The sequence below is a fragment of the Pezoporus occidentalis genome, unplaced genomic scaffold (genome assembly GCF_034315485.1).
Source record: "Pezoporus occidentalis ecotype Australia unplaced genomic scaffold, CSIRO_AGI_Poc_V1 ctg4, whole genome shotgun sequence".
NCBI classification, from domain to species: domain Eukaryota; kingdom Metazoa; phylum Chordata; class Aves; order Psittaciformes; family Psittacidae; genus Pezoporus; species Pezoporus occidentalis.
The window spans coordinates 3,909,041-3,924,125 of record NW_026915724.1 but is presented as its reverse complement, the minus strand read 5'-3'; the positions used below and the strand labels follow the sequence as shown (position 1 = coordinate 3,924,125).

The following is a 15,085-nucleotide window of genomic DNA, read 5'->3' as shown; positions in this document are numbered from 1 at the left end:
TAAAACTGTTTTAAACAAACAGGGTTAAGGAAAAGCCAATTTCTTCACAGAATGGAACAGTTGTGTAAGGGATTAAAGATTCATAATAAAGAGAATACTTTTTTAAATTGTGCCACATAAAAAAAGTAAGAGTTTTCTATTCATACACCCGTTTCACAAGTCCATACATAGCCTGGGGTTTGAATATGAAATTTCAGTTTGCACAGTGAGATACTGAAGAGCATGTACCAGTTTTTTTAACACTAGTTCAGTGTTAAAATGAAGTTTGTGTGTAGAGCTGATTTTAATCCAAAGCCAGTAAAGTCCAATTTGACTTGTGCCTGAACCTTTCAGTTATCTGGGGTGAATCTCACCTTGAGTGGTCCAAGGGAAAGCCCAGTACCAGCCTTTTCTGCACATGTGAATTTTCTTCTTTGTTTTCTGTAATGAATTTATAATCGCCCAAATGTTGATAAGGCTGCGCACACATAGACTGGTGCTAATTATGTGATCAGGGAGACTGATGCTTCAGAACACATCAGATGCACACCATGGTTCTTTTATAGCTGCTGTACCCGAATCGCACAGGAGTGGGGACTTCTGAGCATCCAAGATCCTCTGCTATAGGATTCCAAGAATCCTGGTCAATCATTGTCACTGCCCAGTGTGACAGGGTAGTAAATTATAGATAAAAGTTTCAGTTCTACCACCAGATACCAACCGATGCCTAAATAATAATTGTTTTTCCTAAATCTGATGATGCCGAGAACAAAGGAAAAGGTAGCTGTAAGCTACTGTTACTGACCAAAAGCTAAAGCATGTTATTAAGGGCATTATCCAACTGTGTCTTTAAACACTGATGGTTTTGGGGCATTGACTACCTCGTTAGGAAGCCTGTTCAGCATCTGACCACCCTCTTGGAAAGAAAATGCTTCCTAATGTCCAGTCTAAACCTCCTGTGGTTCAGCATGCTATCACTGCATCTTGGGGAAAAGAGCTAAGTGCGTCCCTCTCCACTTCCCCTCCTCAGCTGTAGAGAACACTGAGGTCATCCCTCATCCTCCTTCTCTCCAAATTAGGCAAACCCAAAGTCCTCACCCATTCCTCATAGGACATTCCTTCCAGCCCTTTCACCAGCTTTGTTGCCCTCCTCTGGATACACTCAAGGACTTTCTCACTTTTCTTAAACTGGGGCCCAGAACTGCACACAGTATTCAAAGTGAAGCTGCACCAGTGCTGAATATGGCAGGATGATCACCTCTTTTGCCCAGCTGGTGATGCTATGTTTGATGCACTACAGGATGTGGTTTGCCCTTTTGGCCGCCAAGACACACTGCAGACTCATATTGAGCCTGCTGCTGACCAGCACCCCCAGATCCCTTTCTGCAGGGCTGGTTTTGAGCCATTCTTCTCCCAATTTATACTTATTCCTGGCATTACTCCATCTTAGGTGCAGGATCCAGCATTTGGACTTGTTAAGTTTCATACCATTAATTGTCCAGTCCTCCAATCTCTCTGCAGTGCCTCCTGCCCCTTAAAACAGTCAACAGCACCTCCCAGTTCAGTATCATCAGCAAACTTGCTAACGATGCATTCAACTCCTGCATCCAGGTTGCTGCTTAAATAGATTGAACAGAATTGGACCTAGGATTGAGCCCTTTAGAACACTGCTGGTGACCAGTCGCCAGCCATATGTAGCTGTACTCACTATAATCCATTGAGTTCTGCCCTTCAGCCAGTTCTTCACCCAGTGCACCATGAACCCGCCCATCCCACAGTTGGAGAACTTGTTCAGAAGGATGCTGTGCAGGACAGTATCAAATGTCTTCTGAAAATTCAGATAAGCTACATCCCTTGCCTTCCCTACATCTACTAGGCATGTGCCCTTATAGTAGGATGATATCAAATTAGTTAAATAGTTCTTCCTTTTGTGAACCCACATTGACTGTGCAGTTAACCATAGTGTAGTTAACTGCTACACCCTTTATAGTAGGTCAATGTTTCTTCTAATATAACTAAAGGAGTAGAACAAAAGCAGAGATTATAGAACTGCCACTGATGGCAGAGAGAAGCTGCCAATTCCTAGTTGTAAAGTGGAGAGACAGTAAGGGGCCTAGCATACTTACTGGTGCCAATGCTTGTAGGCAGAGCAGCTGGCAAGTTTACACATCATTTTTCACCCTAAAGTTAATAAATCTGTGTGGATGTTGTGTGTGTGATTTAGTGTTGAGGGGGCCCAAGAGTTCATAATTTACGAGTTTGAACAGAAGAGCTGCAAAATTAATCTTTACAATAGCAACACCTGTTCTTTGACTCAGCTTTTAATAAATTATATGTGGATAATATTTACCACATTCTTTGACTACTTTGAGATAATAGCAGCCAGGTGTAAAGCTAGTTTTTGGTGGTGGGAAAACTAACAATTGAAAAAGAGAAGCTATGTGAGTCACCTTGAGTTCTTTTAAATGAATACCTGCTGGTTAGTGTTCTATAAGAAAAAAAGAATTGGGGATAACAGTTTCAACTGTAGTCAGACGTAAGAGTATAAAGAGGCTATTTTCAAAGCCAGTGGTAGCTGAAAAGAATTGGGTTCCTCTGGCATCCCAGCATCTTCCAATAAACATCATTTGCAAAACAGGTTAGACAGCACACATTTTCTTATAGAGGTGAGATCTAAGTTCTCAGTTCTTGTAAATCAGACCTTATTTTCTAAATACTTCAGGCTCTCTGACAGCATTTTTAAAATTTATCCTTATCAGTAAGATCCAAAGATAACTAGAAGTCAATATTTTTAAAATATTTGTAAATTGTGTCAAAATTTGAAATCAAATCAGCACTCATATAACAGAGTAGAAATGATTACAGCTTAAAAGATTTGTAATGTTACAACAGTAAAGCAAAAATTTAAGAAGCATTGCTGATTTTTTCAGCATACTCTTTACTTCCTCCTTATGTGCCTAATTAAATTTGTGACCACGCATCAGAGAGAGAAAGATACGTGTATAATTTTCATTTGAGAACAGGTCCCACAGGGACAGCTGGTTGGAAATTTCTAATGCATTGCTAGCTTCCAAGAACCTTGAAAAGACAAAGACAGTCTTTTGGTATAATTTAGCCTTCTATCTGTAGTCCCAACCTGCCCAAAAGCCCGAGTCTGCTTTCTTGGGTGCCTAACTCAAGAAGTAAACCACACAACAGGTTCCCCAGGTCTCACAGTCTTGCAGACAGAGTATCCCTACCTGCAGTCAGTCCATGTGTCAGTTGTACATGATAGGTGAATAATGTAGACTCTTAGTGAACTTGCTATTTGGTTAATACATATGAGATGTATATCTCTGTGTATATACATTCCTTTGCCTTAATCTGCTTCACACATGTCGGTTGGCACACTGAGTGGTGTGGCTACTATCACATTCTAACTTCAGCTTGCCAGTGGGAGCACTAGGTGCTCACTTCTAGCTTGGCTGATCTGGGACAAGGCTTGAACTCTCAGCTGCTGACCTGTGGCAAGAGCCTGAAATGTTTTGCCACTGTACATCTGTAAAGACTTTTCTAAGGTTTGCAGCGGAAGGTCTACTGCTGATATATCAAAATGTTGGGAAAAAGTGGGATTTCTACTCCATTCAGTTTTGCACTGGTCTTGCATATGTTAAAGAAGATATGTTGTCTCTCATTCTGCCTACCAGTGGTTTAGCTAGGTATTTAGCTTGAGACAGTTCTATATACATTTCAGAAATGGAATACCAGTAAGGACTGTGTTCCTGTAAACAGAAAGTCTACAAAGACCTATTGGATGGTCTTTGCTGGATGTCTTGTAACATCCATAGCTGAAGCTACACCATTTCATATAACTGCTTTTTGAGACTGAAAATGAGAGAGAACAATTTCCAAGCATGGAAACTTGCCCACTTGGGTTTAATTATTTCTAGATAGTGAAAGAAAAGTGGAAATTGATATTATTTCTTCCAGAAGTTAGAGCTATAAAGCTAAGGAAAGATGGAACAAGACTCAAGATCCCTATTTTTTAAATGGACGTACTTAAATCCAAAGTTGCCATTATCTTATACTATTATTAAGACTTTGCTCATGTCATTTTTTTTTCTATTGACTAATATTTGGTTTCTTGGAAAAGTTCACATTGAACTGAAGATTTGGGAGGAGGAGGGAATTTTCCATTGCAGTGAGGAAAAAAATTCTCAAAATTTGTTAAAGTGCAGAAAGCTGTTTTCACTATAACTTCCAAACCTAAGGGTGTCTTTTTCTGCAACTTGCATTATTATGGTAAAATTGGATTCCCAAAGACATTTAACAATAAGAAATGACACTGTAATTTAAAAAATGGTGTAGAGAATTATCAGGCACACATTAGGTAAATTAAAGGCTGGCTTGCTAAGGAATCAAAAACTAGTTTTTCTAGTGGGAAGATGTAGATGAATGGGGCTCATTAGGGTCTGATAGGTTTGGATAATTGGTGGGAAGGAGAAGTTGAAGTTATTAAATGATATGAATCCCCTGGTATAATGGCTACATTCCAGTAAAATGCACTTTATTATAACCAGATGAAATATATTTGAAACAAATGAAATATATCTGGCACCAGAGAAACATATCTGTCTCTGCTGCAGAAAAATGAGGCTTTGTCCTGGAAAGCAGTGACCTAATGGATTTAGAGTGATCATAGAAGATCATCTCAGTGTGAGCTTTCAGCATAATGCTGTCACAAAGAAGGGTAGACCATTCCTTGAATGCCTAAAAAGTTAAGCAGCAAAGTAATTATTCCACATAATATTGGTAAAATACTGTGGTTTTGATGTCTTGCCATTAAGAAAGATTGGAATTACTTGAGAGATTTCAGAAGATGGTTAAAAATGACCCAGGATTTGGGAAATGCTGTTAGGACTTTGCCTCACCTAAAGGCATTCAACTAGGAACCTCAGAGATTACTTGGTATCTGTAGGTAGACATTTGAATAAAAAACATTCAGCTCATCCAACTGTGACAAAGAAAAGTTTTCTGTCCTAGCAACCAGGAACCTTAAGCATTGAAAGCAAAAGTTAAGGGCAACAATGAACATGGAGTCATTAGCATGAGGTGACAGAGCTTTCTAACTGACAGATGATAGATAATCCAGCAGGAGATTCTGTGGGCTCTATACAGGTATAGGGGAGGTCAACTTTGTGTCTATGAATATACTTATTCACATAAAGAACAGTCTCGTTGTGCAGCTGAAGTTGCTTTCCTGGGCACTACATGTTAGGCATTGATAAAAATGTACATGATATAATGACCATGAGTCTACATTTTTGTCCCCCAGTTGTTTTTATTATCATAATTTAGTCCTTGGAATGTAAAAATCTTTTATAGGAAAATGTAGGCTGTGTCTGGATAAAATAATGGCTGTCCTTAGCAATCCAAAAATATACGCATGGGAAATATGACAGTTTGGATTAGTATTTACCATAACAAAGATATTAATAAAATACTGTTTACTGTGCTCTAGATAGTCATAGAAGTCTGTAGATTTCAAAGCACAAAATATGTTCATGCTAATTTTATCTGTGTGAATGTCTGGTATTAAATGTCAGTTTACATTCTAGCAGTGATATAAATATTTTGCTTTTAAAAGATTTACTTTTTTAAAATTCAAAACGTATTTGCAAGTGGAGTTCTGAGCTTCCAGGAAAAAAAAAAATATTGGCTGTCCATAATTTTTTAATTCCACAGAGTTCTGTGCCTTGTATAAACCACTGTGGATAGATACCCACGTAAATGCAACAGATAATCATCTATGCTCATCACTGGAAAACTGTACTAAGCTTTATTAGAATTTTATTCAAAAATAAGAATATAAACATATATTGATTTACACACACATCGCAATACAAATACTCCACTAACTGTATATTGATTTAGCAGGAGATACAGGTTGATACAAGATCTTCAATTTGAATCACAAAGTATAGTGTATGTGTTGAAACACAGGTTTTCTAGTACTGTGCTGTTAAAAGCTCAGTCTAAAAGGACATAATAAAGAATAATAAATATCTAGGAAAGTAAAGCTCTTCTCTAATATTAAAGAATTTCGGAGAATAAAATAAAGCTTTTACTGACTAACAACTGGCAAGTACTTAAAAAGTCTAACCATTATAGCAAAGAAATGGGAATGCAGCCTAATTTTGTGCGTGCTGATGAAGGAACTTTAATTAAATCACTTGATTTGGTTTTGTTTATATCAGATTGATCCACCTTTGCTCTTCCAAAACACTTGCTGAGTAAAGGTACCTTGAATATAGCTCTTTGTGAAGACATGTGTGAACTGATCTCTGAGTAAAAAGAATATTTTTACTCAGATAATTCAGTCCTGTGTTGCTGCTCAGCCCTGTGGCTGCCCGACGTTTGTGCTGTGTGAATCAGGAGCAGCAATATCTGAATCTGAGAGTGGTGAGCTGAGACTGCTTCAGCTAGCCTTGCAACCAAAACATGCTTATGAAGCAATACTGCTCGAGTTTTAGTAAGGACAAGTGACTGTAACCCTGTGAAAATTGTGTGTGGCTGTAGAGGGGCATAACGATGACCTGTTTGACTGAGGGACTGCTGTCCAGACTTTCCAGTTAGATGGAGCTGGCCATTTCAAGTATCTTTCATAGTACAGAGCATTGGAAAGAGCTAGGGAACAAATAATTTTGATGGGCTGATGGGCTCATTCTTCTATGCCCTTCTTGGTTCCTTTGTTTGTCATGCTTGCTGAGTGCTTTCACTGCAGACCAAGAAGATCTTGCCACAAATTCTTGTGCTTTTTGTTACATTTTGTTGTCCCAGTTTTTTTCAAGACCTTTCAAACCCAGTCATCTTTCACCAGTGCCTCGTGTAGTCATTTACAGCACTGAAGAAAGAGCACAAAGTCCTGAAGTACTACCAAAGCACACTGGTCATGTTTTACACCTACTTTTCACTTAATTCGTTTGAATGCAAATGACCCCATGAAGTGCAAGACCCAGGGAGCAACAAGCTAAGGGAGTACATCCTTTTGCATTAACTTAGGCCTTGAATGTTTTTTGGCTCTACAGCTGCATGATTGATTCAGCAGAGGGGCCAGATTGCTGCAGAAACCAGAAAAAATGTAGAATGCCTGACTGTAATCCCAGGGTGCAAAAATTACCAGGAGGTGAAGGATCTATGAAAGAAATCTCTTTTCCTTCTTTGGTTTGGTATTCTCCAAGCTCTAAACCAAATAAATTAACACTCCTTATTATCCTATTGCTGAAAATGTGTTTTACATTCTATGGTTTATTCTAAGCCAAAACCATAGAAATTCCTCTTTCATCATGAAGAGGAAGGATTTCAAATTCAAGTATGAAAAGCTCTATAATGGAAAAGGTTAAGATTTTTTGAAATAATTATGGTGACTGTTCTTGATCCTGTCAGGGAGAAAGTCCATGAATGTGGAGACTGGGGAAGAGGAAGAAGAGAGGAAGGTTGATATAGGTGACTTCTGGTAGTTTTGGTTAAGTCTTGCTTGGCAATGAGTAGTGCCAGTGTGAGTGTTACAGCAGGATCTGGGCAATGCTTATTTCTCTGTGTTTTATTTCCCTGATCTGCGAAGGAATGATAAAATGTGATAACTGACATCAAGCTATGAGATATCACCAGTTAATGTTTCGAAAATGTGTCATGAGTTTGGGCCCACATTCTAATATCTATCTGTGTTTCATTCTGGTGTCATTTCACTAAATTTGAAATGACTATAGTTTTTCAGTTATTCTCCCCAGGTAAGTCAGTGGTGGCTTCCTGCTTGTAGTAACTACTTTTAAATTATTGTAATGTCCCTTTATATTGGAGAAATCAGCTTGTCAGGGTATGACTTGTCTCACCTACCTTAGCTAGATAGAAGGGAGGGAGTCTAGTCCAAGCAATTTGTTCTCTGAAGTAAGGAGAGACACAAAGGGACCTCAGAGGACGGCTAGAGATCTGTCTTACAGGGGGACTGAGACAGGTACACTGAATCGCATCACCCTTCCAGGGTGTCCTTCGTCTCCTGCGTCCTGACCTTGGCATGTCTCCATCTCAATGTCAACTGCAAGTTGATTTGTTCTTGCTAATATCATTTCTCAGCAGTCAAGAATTCCATAATGTATATTGGGTAGCATGGAATATATTTTCTGGCTGGCATCCCATTTCCTTCTGTAGCTAAGACAATCACAGTCCCTGGAGTTTTTGTGGGTAACAGTCACGAGAAGGATCTGCAAATGAAACAGGCTTATGTATATTTGCTTTTCCCCCTTTATGACAAATTTTTTGCTTAAAGCTCAAACTTCGACAATACTGGAATATCTGCTGAATGAAGTGCCTCTGAGGAAAACAGTTGTTAAACATTAGGTATAAATGACAAAAAAAAATTGCATATAAGGCTAATAAAGGGTAAGAACTGTTGCTAAGATTTCCCAGGCTTAATTAAGGTTTTGGGGTTTTTTTTGATGCAGAGGTTTTCATGGTATGTACCTTTCTCTGTTGAATATCAGTACAACATCAGATATAAAGTCCAGGCTTATCACCTGGCAAAGTGAACCTTAAGGATATTGTTCCACTTGTAGTTAATTGATTAGCTGGAGATAATGGGAATAGCTTGTTCCTGCCAAGCTTCTTTAATCTCCCAAAGAGGGCTTGCATATTTATATGTTCAAGAGGAGTGAATAAATGTGAAGCTACTGTGCCTGATTTCCTTCAGTGTTTAAAAATGGAAAGGTAAAGGCTTCTAAGGTAACATACAGAACTTTATGCCTTCAGCTGTGTAATTATATGCATTGTAGTGTTTATTTCTGGTTTATAAGTCTGATTCTCTATCTGGATCCCTGTAATAGGTATAATATGAAAGCATTATATCCTTTACAAACCCTGGGGCAGGAGGCAGGCTGTGTTATAGTCAACAACATTTGCAAAACAGTCTATTTCAATGAGCATGCGTAAATATTTGTAAAAGCTAAATTTCCATTTTGCTTTGGGGAAGGTTTTCAAAATGAACGCTATCAGAACTTAAAACATTGCTATCTCAGTTTATCTGATTCATCACAATTGCTTTTTATGTTTGATACTTTTTGAAACACTGGTCATCGATTGCAATCTCTTACTACTATTGAAAAAGAAGCAGCAGACCCCTTCCCCCCAAAAAACCCTCAGTGAATAATCAGAACAAATAATATAGCTAAAGCTGTGATTTGCTTCTGAATATTTTAGAAATAAAAATGAGTCAGGATGACTAAAATGCTGATCATTGTTGCATATTTAATTGAATTATGGAAAACTAATCAGCATTATGGAAAACTTTTACAAAATGCAAGCACAGTGAAAGATTCATTTTCCCTTTTATCCTGTTTTTGTGTACATTTAATTCTAGCCCTAACGTCTGTGTTTTTCTGTTTGATTTCACAGGTTTGTGAAATCAGTTGGATTGTTGAAGAACAATTTAATTAAAACAAAATTAAGGTGATCAAAATTACACCTGAAAATTTGCTTTAGTTTATACATAATAATTTTAAAGAAAGTTATTTTTCTAGTATCAGCAGTACATAAGTGGAACCACTCTGATATGTGGATGCTGTAATGTGCTGAATGAGAGTATTTACTGTGGTACAGTGGCCTTAGGCAAGAAGGGTAACTGTCACCTTTTAGTATAAAGTTACTATAATGTTTTTGTTTCGTTTATACCCCTCTTATTTTGGATTGACATTTGATAAACTAAACTCTGCCTGACCAAAATAAACTTTACCTAGAGATTTTATGTATTTTGACTTGTCTAAGGTTTTTCTACTCCATATATTTTTGTAATCTTTACCCTTTTTTAGATGAATAAACATTAAAGTATTCGCCCTAGCCAATGTCTATGTCCCATTCAGGTCTCACAGAGAACTAGCTGTTCACTCATAGTCACCTGCAGAGAGAGGTCAGAAGGGGGAGTTGGTGAAAGAGTATGCGTGTGGGTAGCAGAAACAGGTGTTGACCATGCTGCATAGCTTTTTATTGAGTTTATCTACTTTGATCTTTAAAATAAACAAAGACTGTTAAAAAGGAATGGAGCATGCATACAAAAATAAAACACCTAAAGGAATTTCATATATATGATAAACCATTAGTTACCCATATGGATTACTGAAACAAATTTGCTGTTTAAAATAAACTAACTGGTGTATGCTGTGTGCTTGGAACTCTAGAAGATGCTTTTGCACAGACAACAATTGAAGGGATGTGGCAGTTGCATTTATTGATTTCATTTACTTGTTAATTCTGTCAAGTGTGTTCTCAATTTCCTTTGTCTTCAATTATGTACTCTTGGTACCTATATCTTAGACATAATGATATAATGAAATTGCTTGCAACTATTAAAAAGTACAATATAACAAACCATCTGTTTGTTTTCAGAAATAAAAAATGAATTGTCTGTCATGGATATTTCATAGTGTGAACTTTTTTTGCTGTCTCAGAAACACAGTGTGAAACAGAAAGTGTATGGTCTGTCTTAGTCATGAGCAAGTAAAGTGCTCATTGTGATGAGCAAGTACTTTCTATATGTATCATCCTAGTGTAGACTTCCTATATGTAAAATGTTTTGCATACTGGTACCCCATAGGAATAGTCGCTTTAAGTTCATTTCAGGAAAGGGCTTCATTAACTTGCCATCAGTAAAGAAAATCTATTCTTCTGTGTGTGTTTCCAATATACCTGAAGACTTATTTGCATAGAGGAGAGCGTATTACTGATATGCTATATTTAGTCGGTTGTGTTCAGTAAAACATTCTTGAAACTAATATGTCCTTTTCACAGGTTTTATTCATCCTTAGTGTCCTGCATTTCATAGTTTACCTTGACACTACTGAAAAGTGAAAAGTAGATTTTAGGGTTGTTTTCTTCTTCCAGTTGCTTCACGGAACATCTGTTAAGCTCCATTTTCTTCTTCATGCCATTCTTGGGTGAAATTGTGACCATGTTTAATCCCTGGGAAAAATCTCATTTACTTCAGTGGAACTAAGATTGCCCACGACAAGTTGAGAAAGAAATTAGTGTTTGGCAGCGTTGTGATTCTAGAAGTTCTTGCATGTCTAAGAGCTTGAAGACAGTTTTGGCTGAGTTGCACAGAGAGATTTGGTCAGTGGCATGGCTGGTTTTATATTTTGATTACATGCGAGGAAACACAAGACAAGCTTTATAGAGGAAAGCAGAATATTAATCCTGGTTTTGATCTTTAGAGAGAAAAAAAATAATTTGCAAATATAGTGGGTACCATCAACACTCATTAGAATGATTAATAATTTTGCAAATGTTAATTGTATGCAAGTGTCTCAAAGTGTGGTAAGATGGCTTAACTCTTGAGTGGTCCCAGTTGTAGATGCTGTGAAATCTTGGGCTCCTGAGATCCAGCTGTTCTTGTGGCTGGCCAGAAAAATGGTATTTTGGGGACACTTTCTAAACTAAAGGGTAGAGGATAAACTTACAGAAAATATTAATTTGTTTTCGTGTTAAAACATACAGAAAATCCCATGTAACTTTTTTGCTTTAGTTCTCATGATTTTGAGATGATCTCATGATTTTTTAGCACTTGTGGTTGGTACTACTCCTTCCAAAGCGTATGGCAAGCAGTCTTGGCTGATACTAGTGGTCAGCCCAGCAACCACTGCTGGCACTGTAGAGGAGGAGCAGCCACCTGGCACCCCAACCGTGAACAAGCTGGCAATGAAGCATAACGAGTCAGGAGAACTCCAAGGAGGAGCTGACACGTGCTTAATAGGCAACAAGCAGCTGGGCTTAGGGGACTGGGGAGCTTAAACAGCAGCTGGAAAGGCCATGCAGAAGGCATGTGTGATAAACTTGTTTTCACCTTTGAGCTGTGGGAAGCCTTATTCATTTTCTGTTTGACCTTTTTGGCTTCAGGAAGAAGTTTTCATTTGTCAGTTGCTTATGGAATAAACTCTGCCTCCATGGTGCCTAATTGAATTGAGAGTCAGCTGTGGAAGTTCTTGTTGATGCTGCTGTAGTTAGTTTGGCAGGTTTATCAAGGTGTGGTTTTATTTCTTTTGGTTTTGACTGCATGAGACACTTAAAAGCCAGCACAAAATGTTCAGTGTAAGCTACATAGAAATGTACTTTTCTCTAATTGCATGAAACAGTGTAAATATAGTGCTTTTCAGAAAGATACTTCATGGGTCATTGCTGATGTTATTCAATTACTGCTTTTTGATGGAAAAACAGCCATGATAAACAGATGCATTTTTCCTAGCTATATGTTTACATCTTAGTTTTTAAAAGCATTTATTAATGCAATATTGTAGGACATAATATACTCAGTCGTACTTGTTAATGTAAAAAGTACAAACATATCTCAGTATATAAAATTTTGTGTAGCTTGTCTAATAAGCAGCTGCCTCACTTTCAAAGGACAATTGATAATAAATGGGGTTTTGTTGCCATATGAGTTTCTACTGCTTCCTGTGAAGACCTTTACACCCTTGATACTTTATCTGAGTAATCTTAAAAGCACCCTTAATATATCTCTATTCATTTCAATAACACAATAATATTAATAGGTTTCCTTCTGTACTGCTCATATCAAGTAACTTCACAATGTGGCAGATTTGAGTGACTTCTTGCTACCCCAGTGTCTAGCTCTAGGATTTGTAGGTGTGGCTGAGGGAAAAATGAGGAGAAATTTTACTTGCAGGATTTACTAAAACAAAATAATTTATTTTATATTATCCAGTGGAAAATTTGCCTGAGCAAATCCTTATCTTGGAAACTTATGCAATAATTGAAAAACACTTCTATAACAGCCAGCTATACTGTACTTGTATGGTATTTACAAAAGCTTGTGCCATTGTGTGAATATGCTTCCTAAAAATATGGCTTTATTTGCAGTTTAAGTCTCTTTTTCCTGAGTCAGTAATTGCTAAAGAGGGAGGGAAACATGTATCCGTCTTCCTGAAGTCTTGCTTCACATATGTCTACATTTCACTTACAGAGGAAACTTGCTCAATGTGTGGATATTCTATATTACAACAACTAAACTCACAGAAATACATGAAATAAATGAAAGCCAACTCACATACATGTATGAGTACATGTATGAGACATTAGTGTTTCATTGCTATGGTTATATGTGGACATGCATTACATTTAATTCAGTGAGCTATTAAAGTAGAATACAGAAAAGGTCCTCTGCGACAGATTACACAACCTGGGCTTTTCTGCAGCAAGTAAGCTAACCATGAAGTTGCCATGATTTCAGTACCTCTCCAGTTCCAGGCCAGCTTCCCAATGAAACCAAATGTACAAAAGTCTGTGTTCAGAGGCACATGGCTCTTCCTATGCTTGAAGAAGTTTGGTGCCCAGTCACTCATGTCCCTGGTTTCTACTTTGTTTGGATTAGGCAGCATCTACTTAGGCAATGCAAGTACTTAGTTTTATAGATACTTTTGCCCCTTTCAGTTTTAGCTGAAAGTGCAAAAGCTTGAGTTTCATCTAGTAAAGTTTAAACAGATCCCTGGTTTTATAGCATTCGCTTACTTAATGGTATATTGCTGAAGTATTAGTCAAATCAGTTGTAATTACTTTTAGTTACCAAATTGTTTGTTAAAGTAAGACTTATATTTATAAGTTAGAATTCTTTCATGCATGTTCCTTATGACTTTGGTTTTGTTCCTGATGTTATATAAACCTAAAGCATAGCCAAATAGAATCTAATTTGATGGTCTTTTTTTTTATCATTATTATTGTTTTTCCCTTTGGATAGTACAGTCAGATACTCTTTTCCATGGTTTATCTGCCATAGACAAGCAGCAAATTTAATATTTACTGTCTGCAGAAGTTTCCTCTATGACAGCTTTAAACCTATCAAGGTGCATTATCAAGTGAAAACACTCTACTAGACCTTAAGTTCATTTCAATTAGCAAAGTGGTCTAGTGGTGTTTTCACTTACACAAACACTACAAATGTATAAATTTCACTGTATCAAGAACTGGTATTCAATCTATGAAGCTCCATACATATGTCTGTTGTTGGAAGATGGCAGTGCTTTAGTGAATAATGTTATGCCAGCTGCTATTCCAGAAGTTCAGCTGTAGAATTTGACACACTCTCCAGCTATCATATCTTTGTTGTATGAATACTATCTGTATTATATTTGAGCTTCACATTATTTTTCTTAATAAATTATTAGCCAATCCTTGAGAATGGGTCTGTAGCAATTAAGCAGAATCACTGCTGAATCTGCAGATTCATGGACCTTTTTTTTGAGAGTTTCGTGACAGAATATTGTTCTGAATTGTGAGAGAGACAGGAGGAACTATGGTTTTGCCCACCAAACTCAGATACACCACAGATCTAAAGAGACTCTGCAGGAGAGCAAACATAAATAGTTCCTATTGTGACTTACTTGAATGCTGAGCTGCTGGTTATCACCAGGGTCCTCTCCCAGAAATGTGTGCATTTGTCTACAGAGGGACTGTTACAGGAAATGGGGCTTGGAAAGGCCTCCAGATATAATTTAATTTCTAACCCTGAGGCAGCATAACTGCAGCTAAATCCATCTTTTCTGACAGATGTTTGACAAATCTGTTCTGAGAATGTCTGGAGACGGTGAATCCTTCTCCTTATATTTAGAAAATCATGTACCCAAGTGCTTGTACTTCTGCTTGACAGTGGTTTCCCAGAACAAAGTCTTTTTCCCTTGAATACATTCTTCACATCTTAATTCCCCACATCTTGTTTTAGCTCAGATAACATTGAACTCAGATGCCACCCAAAGCACCAGAATGAATTACTGGTTCTGTAAATCCTTCTGCATTTTTGTAGTGATATAAATGTGGCCAGGATTTCACCCCAGAGTTACAGGAGTTAGTGAAGAGGCATTGTTACAGACTATGAGATGTGTCAGCCACTGAGAGCAGGGACTTGTGCTCTACAGGGTGCTGAGAAGCCCTGCCTTTGCACTGGAAATCACATGTGATGAAACAGCAAAGGGTCATTTGAGCCTCCATGCTTCAGTTATTGTAGCTGTCTCCAAAAAGTGCATGAGGAATTCATGAATGCATTTCAAAAACTTGCCAAAATGCTCCCTGGGGG

At 37.6% G+C, this 15,085-nt stretch overlaps 1 protein-coding gene across 4 annotated transcripts in view; it reads left to right on the top strand.

Moving 5' to 3' along the window:
* Positions 1-10,037, top strand: part of CUNH8orf34 (chromosome unknown C8orf34 homolog) — a 166,393-nt gene extending 156,356 nt beyond the window's left edge. For 2 of the 4 annotated variants that reach the window (XM_062633228.1, XM_062633225.1), the window contains one exon: positions 1,501-3,950. In XM_062633228.1, the coding sequence (XP_062489212.1) occupies positions 1,501-1,517 (17 nt within the window). In that variant the 3' untranslated portion in view covers positions 1,518-3,950. Of the gene's footprint in view, positions 1-1,500; positions 3,951-8,570 lie in introns of those variants that run through there. The other 2 variants (XM_062633227.1, XM_062633226.1) reach the window with 2 other exon arrangements.
* The last annotated feature ends 5,048 nt before the right edge of the window (positions 10,038-15,085 follow it).